Genomic DNA, 16,781 nt, shown 5'->3' with positions numbered 1-16,781 from the left:
AAATGATCTGTTTCAATTTTTACATTATTTGCTCTTAGCTAAGAGGCCGAGTGTCTGACGCTGTTTCTCTCGGTTTCTCGATTCTATTTGGGTTTTTTTTATCTCCTTTGTCAGTCAGAGCCTTTAAACCTAGCGGCGAGGCGGGCGTTAATCCTCCCAGCTTTACTGGGAACGTCTCGTTCTCCGTTCACGCGACGTGTTTTCGGAGGATTTGCTTTACTGATTTGGTTTGATTATGCATGTTCATTAACGCACTGATGAAAAGAGCAGTCTAGCTCCAGGATTCAATCATGTCTGTATTCAGGTATTTAATCATGTCTGTGATTTTTTATGTATGTATTTATAGAGCATAAACGGAGAACGCCGAACGTTTGATAAAATTGATAAATTAAAAAATTAATAAAAGCAAATGAAAATGCGACTTAGGAAGCTTCCAGGACAATTATTTCATTGTTTCTATTTACTTTGAGTGCAGATCTAAATTTTTCTACGAAAGTGCATGTACGATGTAATCTTTCAACTGTAAAGGGTAAGGCTGTGTTCTGATAGGGTTGTCTCTCTCTTGAGCTTGGCAATAGGATGAAAATCAGAGGAAATTTTAACGTTTTACTCCAGTAATGTAGTAGCTTTCTTAAGTGTGTAATTCTGCTGGTCCTCTAGCGTAGCAGTTGCTATTTTGTTGGGGGCTAGGGGTATTGTTTATGTTGTTTGTTCTGTTGTTCTCTCGAAGGGTAGCGAGCCATTCATGTCAGACCTTGTGATAGCTACTACCTAACCCTTTTGCTAAGAGTAACATTTGAGTTATAAGTTTATCTTGCAGTCTTGAAATAAATCAATTTTATTGTAGCAATAACTAAATATATTGACACCACTCCAGACTCAAATCACCGGTTGACAATAATGAAAGCAAATTTTACGATGAACGAACAAAATTTTTAAAATAAACGATCTAAAGGACAATAAACAACACTCGCACCAATACACAAAATGCTAACCAACAATAGTTTCCACCGCAACACTAAGTATGAATACCCTAGAAAATTATTTCAGGGTTTTAAAAACTGATTTAAGATAAGTGGACCGAAAATAACCCACACTGAAGTCATGACTGAGAGTACCACGAGAAATTTTTCTTTTATCCCGGCCATGCTTATGAGATCACCACGAGTGGTACATAATTACGAAAAAACACCGTTGCATGCCGCCCGTGAAATAACGCCGAATATGCAACGGTTTTCTGACCTTAGAAGCTTACGCTTACATTTTTTGTATTCCACTAAAACAGTACTTAGCCTGAAATTTGGACGAATGTGGCAATTAAGTGATTGGCAATTTCGCGATCACCCTTCATCGTGCAGCCTATATAACTTCCGATACCATACATAGTACTTTGATATAATTTTCTGGTGCTCGCCGAGGAGGTTTGCAAACTTTTACAGATCACTGAAGTTTAATTGTAGTCATCCACCAAACAACCAATCGACCGGTGCCTGTTATGTCTGTATTCACCGGTGATTGTCTGTTTGTTCAGGCAAGCGGGTTCAAGTCATAGTTGCTAGTCGGCAGATGGAAATTGTTTGCAAAGGCGGGTGAACGACAAGAAAGGTGCTATGCATGATTAAGCCATCAAGGGGAATAAGATAATAAAAGATTAAAATAAACGTTTAACAAAAGTTAAACATTCAAATTTGATATTGAAATGTGCTGAATGATTTCCACTCGAGCGCAAAGCTTAAAATTCACGGCTAAAAAGAAAGTTCTTTCCCAGTAGTAACCAAAAACTCGCATATGAAGACTAAGGATGAAGGAATTTACGAGTATCTACAATACATGTACAGTTCAATGTTATATAAACAAGGATTTTTCGTTTTAGACTAGGTTTTATGTTTACTATTACTTATAAAATTTTTATTTTGATTGAAAGGTGTATGATTTAAGTTCGGCCTACCGCTCTGGAAAAATCTGTAAATAAAATGAAAGTACAACTGTCATCGACAGAAATAATATAGAACCATAAAATATGAAATTTAAATTTTGCTGATACAACACAAGTACCCCGCACAAGAGCGTCACATTTAATAGTGGGTACAAACACGGTACCAAACCTCATATTCTATTAATAAACGTGATTTATGTTATTTATCCAGTAAATGCGTTTATGTATTGTCATTCTGTTCAATAAGCAAAAATACTGTTCTAGTACCTGCTCGTGAGCACGAAACTGTGCAATTTTTATTTTCCCTGCAGTTTGCGAAGTCTTCCACTTCATTCCAGTACAACTAAGTGCAGGTTTCTTGGTAAACACTCCACAAGAATGTATTGGCATGTCAGGTCAAACTAAGCAGTCGGTTGTCTGATCATAGCACTCTAGTGACAATTTAGAGTTTGTTGTTACGTCGGGACTAATAAATGAATCAGTTGCATAGCATCCTTCGGTATCCCAAACTGACAAAGAAAATCTTCATTCAGTGCCGGCAGTAGAACCTCGATTTAACGAACCTCTATGTAACGAAGTCCTCGGTATAACAAACGATATTTTTCGTCCCAGCAATAGTTTATATGGAAAAGAACCCCAAAACCTCGTTGCTGCGAACATATTTTTCCAGTCCCTTGGCCCTTCGTTATATCGAGGTTCCAAATGTAAATCATGACATTGTTTAACAAACTGGTGATAAAAACAAAGAGCTAGGGGATGATGTTGATTATGTAACATCAAAATCTCAGAACTAACCCACAAGAAATGAACGGTGATCAGTAAGGAGAATCTATCAATATATCAAATCTCAGGCGGAAAATGCTCTTAAAGCTGTAGCTACTGGTACGAGTCCTACCGAGATTTTATTTCTTTACAAATACAGTAGTTGACGGCCAACTTTTGTATACTGTTTGCCTAACAGAAAATTAGCACTTGAAACGACGTTTGCTTAATAAACACCTTGCAACGGCTTTAAATCCACTTTAATTTACCATTTTTAAACTACCATTTGATAACTGACACTACATGTGCGCGAGGCGAACCGGTCCTAGTTCGGACTTAAAGCATCCTTTTAGTCGTACGGTGACTTTGCTAGTCGCCAATAGATGGGAGATATGAACATCATTGTCTCTTGTTTTTAGCCAGAATTTACTAACGTGACTTAGTGTTAACGTTGCAGGTACTTAATTGCCTTTTTTGACCGTTCGAGAACTGGTTTCGGTACCTTGATGTAGAAGGAAATTTGCTTTGAAATAGGCGGGTATCATTTGTTAATTTTTTTTCTTCAAGCATTCGTCATGAAAAACCACCATCTTTTTATAAATCGCATTGAAATATATTTGATAATATAAGGACTTGGGCTTGGGACTTTTGTTGGAGGCTTTGACTCTTAGATGCACGTGCTTCTGAAGAAAGAAAAATTAAAATAATTTAATGCTGGCTAGTTTTTTCGTCTTTTTTTACGATTATTAGATATACTTTTGTATAAACCGCAAGAATAAAAAGAGCAGCGCTACAAGGAAAAACACTGGTTCAGTGTTGCTTTTATGGGTTCCGAATAGATTAAATGTGATTCTTTACAAGCCTTTTGGCCAGGTTGGCCTTTTGGCAAGTTTTAGGGGGAAAATGCCTAAAGAAATAAGATCTTTTTACCGGCTTGCTTCAATTTACTACGCACGGCCAACACGCGTGTGAACCTCAATAGATGCAATCAAAGACCTGTCGCTGGTGTCACATTCAGTCGTTCAGGGGCTCTCACTTTTCCTGCAGCTTTCGATTCCTTCACTAAAACAATGCGTTCGAATTTTTTATTCCACGTGGAAGTTTTAAACAGCTGCATTGTGTTAGCCAAGTTTTCAATTTATTTTAGTGAAGGAATTTCATCGGGTAAAAAATAACTCGATATAAGGAATACGTTTTGCTTTTTCAACTTTTAATCTTGCACGCGCTTACAAGATGTTTTCATTGCGTGGTCAGGTATTTTCAATATTCTTGTTTAGTGTGGTGTATTGAGTCCACACAATCCATAACAAGCAAACCACAGGTCGGATATGAAATCCTTTAACAACCATGAAGGCCGATATGCGAACTTATAAACCTGTTATGATACACCGAACACTCAGTTTGGTGGTCACAGACCATTGAGTTTGGAGGGCAAAACAAAACTACGTCTAGGTTGTTAAACCTCTCTCTCTAAGTTGTGTTAAATTGATTTAGAACTGAACTGGCTCGTTCATAAGAAATCCTTTGTTGCATACATAATAAGCTAACATGGGGGAATTTGTCTTTTGTTTTCACTACCGAGGCAAGCGAATAGGTTCGCCTATCGTTATTAATTTCCAATCGTTCATCTTTTGCCATCATCATCATCATTTATTTGCCATAGATAGGGCGAGGAGACCTCCAAGTAAACCACAAGGCTTATGGGGAGGCCACCTCGGGTTAGTAGTGAGTTAGTAATTTCGCTGTAAATGTGCAGCTAGGCCAATTTCAGACTAATTTTATTAGAAACTTAATCATTTTTTTCTTAAAAGAAGAGAAGCTACTCGAAGCAGTGATCGATTCATTTTCGTTTATGTATTTCCCAAGAATGTAGCTTCAGATACAATGTCAAATGTTACCGTCACTGATTATGTTTGCTTTGGTTCACACCCATTACGGTTCGTAAATTATTATTAAGCAGTTTTTGATGAAACCTTTAACTTTGTCGTAAGACTCCCCTATCGGATCGTCGTTAGTGTTGCGTCGCAGTTTTCAATTAAAGGAAAAAACATTTTTATTATTATTTTTTAAGATTTCCCCCACCGTGATATAAATGATATTTCCTTTATCGTAATAACAGTTTTCAACGCGATCCAAAATTAAACATTGCTTTAGCACGTGCACCGCTGTCGCTGCTTGGTAATTTTCTTCCTTTCAATGACCGGCCGAAATGAAGTATGGTTTAGACTTGCAGACACGTTCATAGCATAAAAATAGCGTCCGTTGATTGTAAAATTCAGCTTCTTGCGTTAAATCGACCGAAAAGTCAATCCAGTCAAAGCAATAATCTATGTTGTAAAAACGATTTCAGGAAGACGAGTTGACCGGTCGCGAGGATCCTTTACCTCGTCTGTAAGAATTTATATTTTTTCATCATTAGAATTCCCAAGTTCACAACCGAAAGAACTAATGTTTTGGCCGTGCGATATTGTTGAAATTATCACCCATGGTCGATTTTATTTTCTCACTGAGCCAAAGATTAATTTAATTAAATTTTGTGGGTTTTAAGATGGCAAGCTGTTAGCAAAGTTATCCATTTTGCTTTGCTTCGTAGCGTAAATAATCGATAGAAGAAAATAATATCATAGTTTGAGTGTTTTTATGGTGACGGAGATGGGATTGAGGTTACCGCTGTCTATCCCCCGTATCTCATGTTTCCTCTAAAATTAATCATGTTTCTGTTAGTTTGGCGCCATTATCGTAGGTTCCCGCGGGGCACGGTGCCTTTTTTGTTCTCCTCCGTTCGCCCCTAAATATCATTTTCCCATTTTTACATGTAGAACCTGTTAAAGATAACAATTTGAAAATTTCTCTTACTATGTAATATAATTCTTTCTTTGCAAGAAAAGGTTATTAATTTGCTAATGTTTATAAACATACTTCATCTAAAGGTGGTATTTGTCATGTCAACAAACCAGTTTTTGACAAAGAAATCACATTTCTGGCACTGTTTATGAATTAAATTTACTTTAACACCACACGAACTTGTTCTAGACAATGGCTGTTTTGACATTTGTTTTGTCAACAGGTGGCTTGTTCTAATTTACCATTCACAGCTTTGCTATCGGCCAAAAAGTTTAAAACGTCTTTCCTCAGCCCCAGCCAGTCAAGCAAATAGAAACCATTAAGCCATATAATCAGTAAATAGAACAAAAAGTTCAAAACGTTCATTTTAAGTCCCTAGTATTTGCTTATTAAAGATGAACCATTTACTTCCGTGTAACCTTGGAGGATAATTCACCACACCATATGAGGTACAACAAAGGTCAATTTTATCACACGCCACAGTACGTTTCAATCTGTGTTTGTATTTGAAATACTGGTAAGACTTTCTTTGCCCAAATAAAGCCATCTCATTTGGTACGGACTAACTGCAATTTACCGTAAACAATGACCTGGGCTATTCACTACTATTTACTAGGGTCCAATTTCCGTAGAGTTTGATGTTTTAACAAAGACAGAATGAAAACTTAAGTTACCTGGAGCTGACAAAAAATTTACTGAGCAAATCTGAGACTTGTATAAGGGAACAGAAAGCAACAGAATTTTGTTATATTTTTAAATACTTTTTTCTGAAAAATTTCTCGCGGACTTTGTGAATCCGTCTAAAAGACAAATTATTATGGGTTGATATTTATCACTTTCTACGTACGGGATAGCTAGCTTTTTTAGATAAAAAATTAGTTTTCGTTAAATAGCCTAAGTTTTCTCCGCACCTGCAATAGCCAACAAAGGGAACTATTAAACACCAGACCACGTTAATTACATGCTTAATCAGTGAACTACTATATTCTTTAAACGAAAAAAAAAAATGCAAAGTCGTCAAATTTCCCAATTTAAACATTTTCCTGGTCATTCACGCTTAAGCATCCGAGGGCCGCTTGTTTGTCGGTTTTTACTGTTTGTCGTTACCCTCCTTTAATTGCTGGTTTTCACTGTCACGCAATCAAAAAATAAATTCGAAACCATTCAACTACAGACTGCTATGAATTTCAAATATTATAGACGATAAATAGATAAACAATTTCACCAAGTTTCGGGTCTGTGCGGTGTACCGTTCGTGAGTTATTTTCCGAACCTTTCCACGCAAATTTATAAAGCTTATTATGGAGGCGCCATAACTGTGTTCAGTTCCGAGGGACACAAACATGGCCGCCGTGATGTCCGAGAAACCATCTGGAACTCAATTCTGTTTACAACAGCGGTTATCCTTGGCTTAAGAGCTAGTACACTTTCACATAAACACCACTGATTATATCTGAAATGTTCAATCTGCACAACTGAAAGGAAAGGCTTTTTTTCAAACAAAACAGCTTTGTCATGGCACTGAGCTTGATGTCACATACGACGGAGAACTCAAATATTCAAAATGCTCTGTTTTAAAAACGAATGACACTATCGATCTGGAAATTTGCAAAAATATACATTTTTAGTTTATCTTCCGCCTAATGACAACGAAAATTTACTAGGCCTAGTAAATTTTGAAGTTGATTGATTGAGGCTTTCGTCGATTCGGTTGATTAGACCCGTAAACAGCCCAGTTTTTTAAGTATTATTTTCCAGTATCCAAGAAAAAATCGAGGCTGTTGTTATGTTTTCATTGCTTCTCTCTGTTGCACTAATTTATCATATCTCGGTGTTCGTTTCGCTTGTCTTACTAAAATCTTACTCTAATTACCCAGCCTTGGCCCGCATGCCATAGATCCCGGGCATAGATTTGTTTTGATCGCTTACAGGGGATCCGTTATTTGGAACGCCCTGTCACAACGACTACTCGGTAAAACTAGTAATTTTAAGTCGTTTTTTAACATAGTAAAAGGCAAAAACATCCTTAAAAATATAAGCTTCGAGGCGTTATCCACGCAGACTGTCAGCCTGAACGATGATGTTTTTAAATTGTTATTATATTAGTGAATTTTTTCTACCTTCTCAATATTAGGCTGTCTTTTTATATGTATTTTTAAATTTTTAATTTGTACACGGCCCCACAAGCTTTTAGCTTTAAACTTTTTTACCGTGTTTAAATAAAGTTGTTGTATTGTATTTTATACCATGCCATAGAAAATACAGCCAATCAGAATACAGGAAAGCCGTTGTATATTCGACGGTATTCAACCCAACCTTCCCATCGTGCGCTGCGATTGTATTCTCGACGAAATTTAGTAAGCGTATTTTCTATGGTATGGTATAAAATAGTTACAAAGGCGAGTGTGTATACCAAGAAAATACAAGTGACTCGTGGGATATTTCATATTAATATACACTCTTCGTTCACTGTCCAAAATCCACGCGCGCAATTGGTTAAAATAGATCACGTGATTTTGCTTTACCTGTCGTCAGCAAACTCAGACAGTGCAGTATTGACAATAATGCACGAAAATCGTGCATTATTGAAAGTGTCTTCAGTTTCAAGGCTTGTAGAAGTGGAAGAAAAATATATTCCTCAAATTATCAACGATCTAATACCAAACAAAATCGAAGAGGATAACAACTTGAAGCGCTTTCATGTTCAAAGGTAAACTGCAGCTCAATAAATACATTTTTGTGTGCGATTGACTTGCTTGTAGTTGCTTGTTTGTGAAAGCCATCGACTTGCTTTGAACAAGCTTTTCGCTGACTGTATTTATGAACGACCACAGTTGATGTACGATTTAATGAACCATTTTAAGCTTTATTTCTGTACGGCTAATTTGTGATTTTTATATCATTGATGTAATCCCGTGTAATTATGTACTACTACACTTCTTATTTTAAAACATTAAGTTTGTTTTTTGAAGTTCGTTAAGTCGATGATCACTTGCAGTTCGATGCAGTGTACTCAGACTGTATATTAAAAGGGTTAGAGTCTGTTCGTTCGTGTTTTGTTGACAAATACACGCACTTGCTGGCCTCACAATGAACTCTAAATTTTCAATACTGCACTCGGCTACGCCTCGTGCAGTATTGAAAATTTAGAGTTCATTGTGCGACCAGCGCGTGTGTGTATTTGTCAACAAAACACTCACAACAGTCTCTAACCCATAAGTATACCACTCGAAAGTGTTGTATAACTAGTATGTATTGTATTGTATTGATGTTCTGAGAATTTGTTGTCATATCAACACAATAGAATGTCCACTAACTGATGATTTTCTTTATTCTCGTCACCTGTTTGCCTGACAAGGTTTGGATCACTTTTAGGAATGGAATGGTTCGAATGTTTAGAAGTTGCCATGGTTACAGTGCGACGCGTCATACCTTGGCCACACAACATACTCTTTTAAAAGTGTGCTCTCGTAATATTATTATTTGTTTGACGAACACGCCTCCCTGCAAATTTGAATACGAACAAATAGATACTAATAATGAAAATGTAAAATATTACAAGATCACACTTGTTAAAATCTTTGTTGGGTGGCCACGGTAAGGCGCGTCACGTGGCACTGTAATTTAGTCCGGAGATTTTTCTTATGTTTAGCCGCGGTTTATAGACGGAGTTAATGGCTAACGTGTTTATATCCTTGTTGCCACCCAATTCAGACCACGCGATGATTCAGTTGGGAGGTGTTGTAGACTTTCTCATAAGCCCGTTTCCGGTCGCTTCTCGCGACCTCGTCGCTCATTTATCACGACTTTCGTCGCGCAAAAGAGTCGACTTGTGGCAAGTCTACAACCCAAGACATTAGTCCTTGGGAAGGTTGCACATGATCGCTTTGATTTCAACAACTTTTAAATAAATCTGAACTTTAGGTACGTACACAAGGCGTATGGGCCTCCCTCTCCCCCAGATCAATGTTGAAGTATTACTGAACATTATGATAGACAATATGCTGTGATTGAAGTCTCTAGGTATACCTCAACATTGAAGGAGGGGGAGGGGGAGCACAAACTTGGCGACCTTCCCAACAGTATTGTCTGGGGTTGTAGTTACAATGGTGTGCATGCAATTTGTCACACGCAACTGAGTACATGGGAGTATGTACGAACTGAACAATTGTGACCTCTTAAATGAATCATCACATGATCTGAATTGGATGGCAACAAGGAAGTAAAAACGTTAGCCTTAAACGCTTACATAACAAGATTGTTACCATTGACAACATTAAATTAAATAATTCCCAAGATGAGTTTAACTTTAATCAGAGAAAACACCCCAAACTTCATTATGCAAAGAGCTAGCTACACCACATGAAGGTATATGCTAGTCAACTACAATTGTAGTTTTCATTTGAAATGGAGTGAAGGTGGGGATTTTAATTTCGGTTCTTCGCGCGGGTCATATATTTTTCAACAAATAAGGGGATCCCGTTCCCTTCCTCTAGATCTGCCGCTGGACTAGCGTACATGAGCCGTGCAGAAGGTGTACTAAGAGCAAGAGATCGTTATATTTTTGAGAGGATAGTTGAGCATGCAAAACGAGCCACGAGAAAAAAATATATCGAACAAGCCACCAAAAGATCCTGCACAACCCGAAGTTGGAAAACAAATTCTTTCTCAGGAAAATTGTTTTCTTCTTCCGCACAAGAATATAATGGTATATACGTAAGACTTCTAAAGTCACTTCAAGCTTCAGAAATCAAAGACGAACAGTCGCTGGCATGGAAAAGACGAGCTTACTACGTCGTGACCAATGAATGACCGAAGTTCATCTACGCCGGCATTTCCGCCACGCTTGATTATCACTCGAATGGAGGAACAACTATCTTGATAATCTTCTTCTTTGATTTATTATCTTCTTGACTGTCTATACGCTTCATACAAACCTTGCAACCGCTTCGTGTTGACAAGTGTTTCTTTTCACTTTCCTCTTTTCCATGTAAATCCCCTTCTTTCTCGAATCCTGGTTTTCTTGAAAGTGATTTTTGATTAGTTTTACCATTTACTATGTACATTTTTAATCCTTCCACGGAAAGAGTCTTCCAGTTTCTTTCCACTGAAACAGGAGCAGAATTTGTTTTTAAACCACTGGCATCACCCTGAGATGTCCAATTCACCTTTCCTTGTTGATTTTTTCCAGTGATGTTGTTCTTGGAATTTTCCCGCCGAAAATACTTCTCAAATCCATCTTTGTACTCAGTTTCTTGGTGAAAATGACGACAAAGCGAACAATACCGCCTTTGGTATCTGTGTTTTTGACTTCTTATTGAGTTTTCTCTGTCACAAAAGACGTAAACTAAATGCTGAGCCTCTTCACTTAGTAACACAGGCGGCGACACCGAGGGAACGCTGCGGGAGACGTTGTCATGGTAACCAAGTTTGCAATATGTCAAATTCCTCTCGGCCATTCTCGTGAAATTTTTTATCAAAAATGACACCAAGTTTTTTACTTTGACTTTCACGAAGGTGTGTGTAAACTCGAAAGAAATTTCTTCAAGATGACTTTACGAGAAAAAAATCTTCAGCATGAATTGTTTGTTGTATAGAATCGGTTCCAATGATTCAGATGATTATTTCTTTTATATTTGTTTTTGTTAAAGCTGTAAAGAGTAGAAGATTATTCCAGCGCAGTTCTTCACTCTAAATCCCAACCACGAGTTTCCAAAGTAAATAAATTGTTTGCAATTCGGTATATCAACAAAGAATCGGCGAAACGTTTTACGTAACGGCGTTTAACAACTTGGGAAGTGTGACAAATCTATCGATGGCAATGCAAACACAGGTTAATAACTCACATATTTCCTTCTGTGAACAACATCAAAGCTAGCATAGCGAAGAAGGACGAGTCAATATTTGAACTCGGGCTGTAAACATTTACAAATAAAACATCAAACCGTGGCCGAAGCAGTCGTCAAAGGATTATCCGCACAACAATCTATTTCACCGCCAAGTTTGCGAGTAAAGTGATTATGAAAGTGGCGTTTCGCAAGCAGGTGTAAAGCTTGATATAAAATATTTATCGCTGTAAAAGGCCAGCTTTGTAAATTGATGAATTTCAAACCATCTCATACTGCTGCGATAACAAGTTCTATTGCAGAATTGAGTCTGATTGGCTAAGCATCATTGGTATAGCGCTCTTAATCTTAAAGGGACCAAAACTGTAAGCTAATAAGACGTTCAATTCATGCTTTTGTTAACTTTAAATTTGTGACGAAAAAAGGAACTGCCTTCAATCGTCTTGCGCCAAGAATTTACCTTTATTTTATTTTATTTCTTTTCTATTCTTTATATTTATTTATTAGAATAAAAGTTGTAATCTCTTTTGGCTCCTGCGTCCTGCGTCTTCAATGCTAGACGATATCTTGGCACAAAAATGAATGATTAATTAGTAAAATAATTCAAAAACTCAAAATGTAATTCAAATGAGTGATACAAAAATGTTCCTCTAATAGGCTTTGCAAAACCCTATCTTGAACGAATTTTGAAGTTTAATGATGTTCGTAGGTAAATTTATGCAAAAAGCTTCAAACAATCAACACGAAGAGGTCTCGTCTTTCAGTCAGTCAGATACAAACCAACTCGAACTGACCCGCGCTTGCCGACAATGTGAAGATTTCGCGCCGAATTCTGATTGCCAAATTGCACTACTAGATCTTTCCCGCAATACGCTTCAATGCCTGCGAACAATGGTTTCAAGTCGAGGCTGGGTTGGACAATTTTCTTATTTTTACTTTATTTTTGTCCATCCCAGCCATAACTTTAAACCATTGTTCCCAGTCATTGAAGCGAATGTGGGAACTTGTCTTTGGGTTGACCCTGTTTTACGATGAAACCATTCAGTGAGTTTTGGAGTTGCTATCTACGAAATAACAGCAACTTGTCATTCTGACAGATTCAAATAGTGGAAAAAACGCCCAATAGTCCAACAATAGGCTAGGCCAGTTATATTCCCGCGTGGACAAAAAAAAACAATTTCAAGATTAAATAATTCAGTTATATTTAAAGATCAATTACAGATTGGGCGGACAAAATAAAAGGTAAAGACAGTCTTTTCTATCCTCGTAAATAATAACAATTTTTATATGTATCATCTTTATTATGTTATGCGTTAAGCTAAATAATACTCAACGGTAATGTTATAATTTTGTAAAATTATATATTACTATTTTATCCACATTACTTTTATACCATTATATATTGATATTTATCTACATCACTTTTGTGCTGTCTTCATTTTTAATTGGCCCCGTGTTTTCGTTTGCCCACGCTTCTGTAAGTTATTGGCACTCTTCCACTACTATATCCCGGGAGGGGGGGGGGGGGGACTGCCATATGAAAACGACGGGGATTATCGTCGGAAAATTAGAATTATATTCCTTAACTGAAGACCAATCTGGGCGTGCCTCAAGCTTTCTTGATCCCTCAAAGGCACCATTTGTTAAGCCTGTTTGGTCTAGATTGCCAATACAGTATGACCGCCTTTTCCATTTCTTCACGTGCAATCCTAATAAATGAGACCTTGACGAGGGTCTGAATGGGATTTAGTGTTAAGTGTTATTTGCCCATAATTTTTAGTGTTCGCTGTTACATTGGCCAATTTTTTAATATTTACTGCTTTCGGTGAAAATACTGTTAAGTGCTTGAAGGTTTTCTCGTGAAACATTTTAGCATTGTAAATTCTTATCTGCTCTTCAAAATCGGATAAAATCACTCATGAACTTAAAAAACAAATCGGATTTCTCCTCGGAAATTTTTTGTAGTCTTTGTACACCTTCGGTACTCTTTGGAAATCTTCGGTAGTCTTCGGGAATATTCGGTAGTCTTCAGAAATCTTTTGAACTGATCGAAAATCGTCGAAAAATGGCCGAAAACTTCTTCATATACCATACAAAAAAATATTGGCCATTTTGGAGCCGTTTTTGTTTCTTTTTTTGAGAAAATTTACTGTTACAGTGAATTTTTCAGTGTTAATGTTAAAATGCCTAAAATTTTACTGTTTCATGTTACAGAGCCAAAAAATTAATTAGTGTTAAGTGTTATCGAGGTATCCCCATTCAGTCCCTCCTTGACAGCTAAAATATTGGAGTTCTGTCCTGAGCACCAAAAGTAAGACCAAATTCCTAAGTTATACCCCTAAGCGAGACAACAAGCATCCACGTCCCTTTCATATGAAATTCCCCCCGGGCACCTCTCTCCGCGCGCTCTCGTTGCCATTCTCTCCAGGCTCCACACGCTTACTTTTCACCTCTCCCCATTTCCCATCCCGCACTATAGAGGTCTCTGCGGAGGAGAGAGCCCGGGCACTATTTACACTTTTGGTTCTATATACAAATCAGGAAGCCGCAATACAAAATATTCAATAAACGAACCAACTAATAAATTGATTGACAACTCCCCGAGTGGGGCTTTTCAGTGCCAAACAGATATTTTAAAAAAACATAACATGGATATAAATCCCAACTGGCAGGTAGGCCTTTCTCGATTATGCTAGTAAAACTGGCATTTAATGCTACTAAATTCTCGCATAGCCAAAATGCTAAAATCATGCCTGATTCCAAAAAAATCCACTTGAATTCCAAAAATGCTTTGTTTTATTCAAACAAAACGTACAAACTTTCACATATGCTCATCACAACGGTGAATTGTTAAAAAATATAAAAAAAAAAAAAAAAAAGAAAAAAAAAAAGTAAAAAAAGTAAAAGAAAAAAAAAAGAAACTTAGGATATTATCCTTCTGAGTTCTGTGCTAAATGATAGTGACAGAAAGACATCTTTTTGAGAAAAAACGAAAAAAATGCTCGTTTTACCCAAAAATGCCGAAAAAAATGCTAGCATAATCGAGAAAGGCCTACTGGCAGGAGGCAAACCAGTTGGCAATTTACAAGCGTAGTCAAGGAGTTAAACTGGGAACTACCGAGAAAACCACCAGCTAGTGGTCAAAACGGGACTTGAACCCGCGACCTCGGGATTTCAAGCCAGCATTCTAACCAATCGGCCACGCTGCCCCTCCCCCCCCCCCCCCCCTTAATTTCTGGAGTGTGTATTGGGAACAAGTTATAAATGTGGTTTGCTCATGCGTTTTGAGTTTTCTTATTCGAGTAAGTTTATCCAAAAGTTTTCACTTCAATGTGTTTTAAATAACACCTTAGGGTAATCTCGTTCTTAAAGTCCTTTCTTTCTTCCTTGCGTCTCTTTTTCGCACATTTTCTCTAGATTCCAGGTTTGATTTAACCTGCAATTAAAGCCGCCTCTCATTCGCTTCCGCGCCGAATGAGAGGCGACTGTATTCGCAGGCTAGGGGTCTGATTTAGCGTGAGAAAGATTTCGACCCACAATGACCTTTCGGCTCCAGACAAAAGCCTAGAACCTATATCTGCAACCACCTTCTTTCACATCGCTTCTTCGCCACTAAAACGGCTCAATATTGCTTGTTTTGCTCTCCGGAAGATTGCAATCCAAGTATTTCTCATTTCTGTGTTGAAGCCTGCGTAAATAAACACGTTCACACACGCGTTAGCGTACGCCATAAATACAGTTATTTTGACCAAAGTCAGCGGAGTGCAGGTGGGACAGCCCAACAAACTGATAATGTCAATCACTGTGATTGGCGTTGTCAAGAACACAAAAATGCCGACAACGATCAGAACTATCTTGGTCGCCCTTCGCTCTTTGCCCCCGCCGCGCGCCCTCGGTACTTGCGCTGGCTCGTTATTTGTGTCGTTCGTGGATTGGACGGTACTGACAACCATAACAGATTCAGTTTCCATGACAACGGAAGATTGCCCGTCCGCAGCCGATGAGTGGCTTTCGTTGACGTTTATACGGCGTATTTGACTCCGAGCAGTTTTGAGGATAAAATAGTTGGTGAACGCCAAAATTATGACCACGGCTAAATTGACTATGGAAAATAACATGAATAGATACTCTCTGCTCAGCGTTGTGGAATACAAACAAATATCAGTTACATCGGCGGTGTCTGCGGCTCCCCATCCTATAATAGGCAGAAATGCGATGATAAACATCAACACCCAGAATATCGCGACGATCAATCCTGCTCTGCGCGGTTCTGCCAAGGTTGGATGGATGAAAGGCCATCGAAGCGCAAAGTATCGATCAAGGCTTATAAGCGTCAAGTTAAAGTTGGACGCGCCAAACAGAAACACTGTTAGAGGTATAACCACCAGACATGGGATCAATGGACTGTTGTCTGTTTGATTCAGTTGATCGGCGAGGCGTAGCGGCATAGCGATGGCTCCTTGAAGCATATCGGCCACTGCTAGGTTAAGGAACAGAAAGTTACACACCGTGCGAAGCCTTTTGTTCCACAAGATGGCGAGGATGACCAAGAAATTCCCAATAACAGCCACAACAGAAACAGTAATCATGAAGATTGAAGTAAAAATGATTTCTATTGAGTAGCTTGAGGAAGCCATTGCTGGATAAATGGAAATATTGTTTTTAGCGTTCAGTTAAAACTCTGTTACGTCCTGTTTAGCGTTTGTGAAGTTTCTACCCACAATCAAGACGTTTACTGTTTTGATAATCCTTTGATCTACACTGTTCTGAGTTTTGTCGGCTTGAAACAAAGCTTGTGGTTCCCTGTAAAGAAAATATCAAAATGATGAATAACAGATTGCTCGAATCGACTCCTTCGCAACAATAGACTGCTTTAAAATGCAAACTCTTTTTAACACATTATGACAATATAAACGGAAGGGCTTTCAGAGAATTTGCATCGAGTGGAGATAAAAAGGAGTACAGTTTCGACAACTTTTATTGGCGCCTATTAGTTCTTGACACAATCTTAAAAGTTGCACCAATGAATCTTAATCTAATCATCCTTTAGTTTAAGAAGAAATTGATAAGCCCGGCAAATAATCCTTTAAGCTTAAAATTAAGAAAACACGTAGCTAAATTATATGTTTAAACTGAATCTGATGCGTTTAAAGTTGCGGAAACGTTTGTGGTATAAAGAATAAAAAAATAAATGAATTATTCGTGTTATTTTTCTAATGATCTTCTTCCGAGATTGAAGTGAAGATTTTAAATCTGCCTTGACTTTGTTGTTTGTTTTCGTTACGAGAATAATTTCATTGTTGAATAGAAATAATAAATTTAAAAGTAAAGTTAATTGGGCAGTATGGGGTCTGCATACACACAGAAATAAATTTACCTTAAGACGAATTTAG

The 16,781-nt window shown here is 37.7% G+C and overlaps 2 protein-coding genes across 2 annotated transcripts; both read right to left on the bottom strand.

Annotated features, from left to right (window-relative positions):
• Positions 1–8,856: 8,856 nt before the first annotated feature.
• LOC144656420 (uncharacterized) lies at positions 8,857–11,565 on the bottom strand. Its single transcript, XM_078516641.1, has 2 exons — positions 11,488–11,565; positions 8,857–11,351 (listed from the first exon to the last, which is right to left on the bottom strand). The coding sequence occupies exon 2, from the start codon at positions 10,999–11,001 to the stop codon at positions 10,396–10,398; it is 606 nt and encodes a 201-aa protein (XP_078372767.1). The 5' UTR covers positions 11,002–11,351; positions 11,488–11,565; the 3' UTR covers positions 8,857–10,395.
• Positions 11,566–14,981: 3,416 nt separating this feature from the next.
• Positions 14,982–16,434, bottom strand: LOC144656542 (adenosine receptor A1-like). Its single transcript, XM_078516766.1, has one exon. The coding sequence runs from the start codon at positions 16,023–16,025 to the stop codon at positions 14,982–14,984; it is 1,044 nt and encodes a 347-aa protein (XP_078372892.1). The 5' UTR covers positions 16,026–16,434.
• Between the last annotated feature and the right edge of the window lie 347 nt (positions 16,435–16,781).

This window comes from Oculina patagonica, chromosome 6 (assembly GCF_052425735.1).
Source record: "Oculina patagonica isolate OP01 chromosome 6, crgOcupat, whole genome shotgun sequence".
Lineage (NCBI taxonomy): Eukaryota > Metazoa > Cnidaria > Anthozoa > Scleractinia > Oculinidae > Oculina > Oculina patagonica.
This window is presented reverse-complemented; position numbering and strand designations above follow the sequence as displayed.

Coding starts and splice junctions, on each gene's coding strand:
- LOC144656542 (XM_078516766.1), bottom strand. CDS start 16,025: ATGGCTTCCTCAAGCTACTCAATAGAAATCATTTTTACTTCAATCTTC.
- LOC144656420 (XM_078516641.1), bottom strand. CDS start 11,001: ATGGCCGAGAGGAATTTGACATATTGCAAACTTGGTTACCATGACAAC.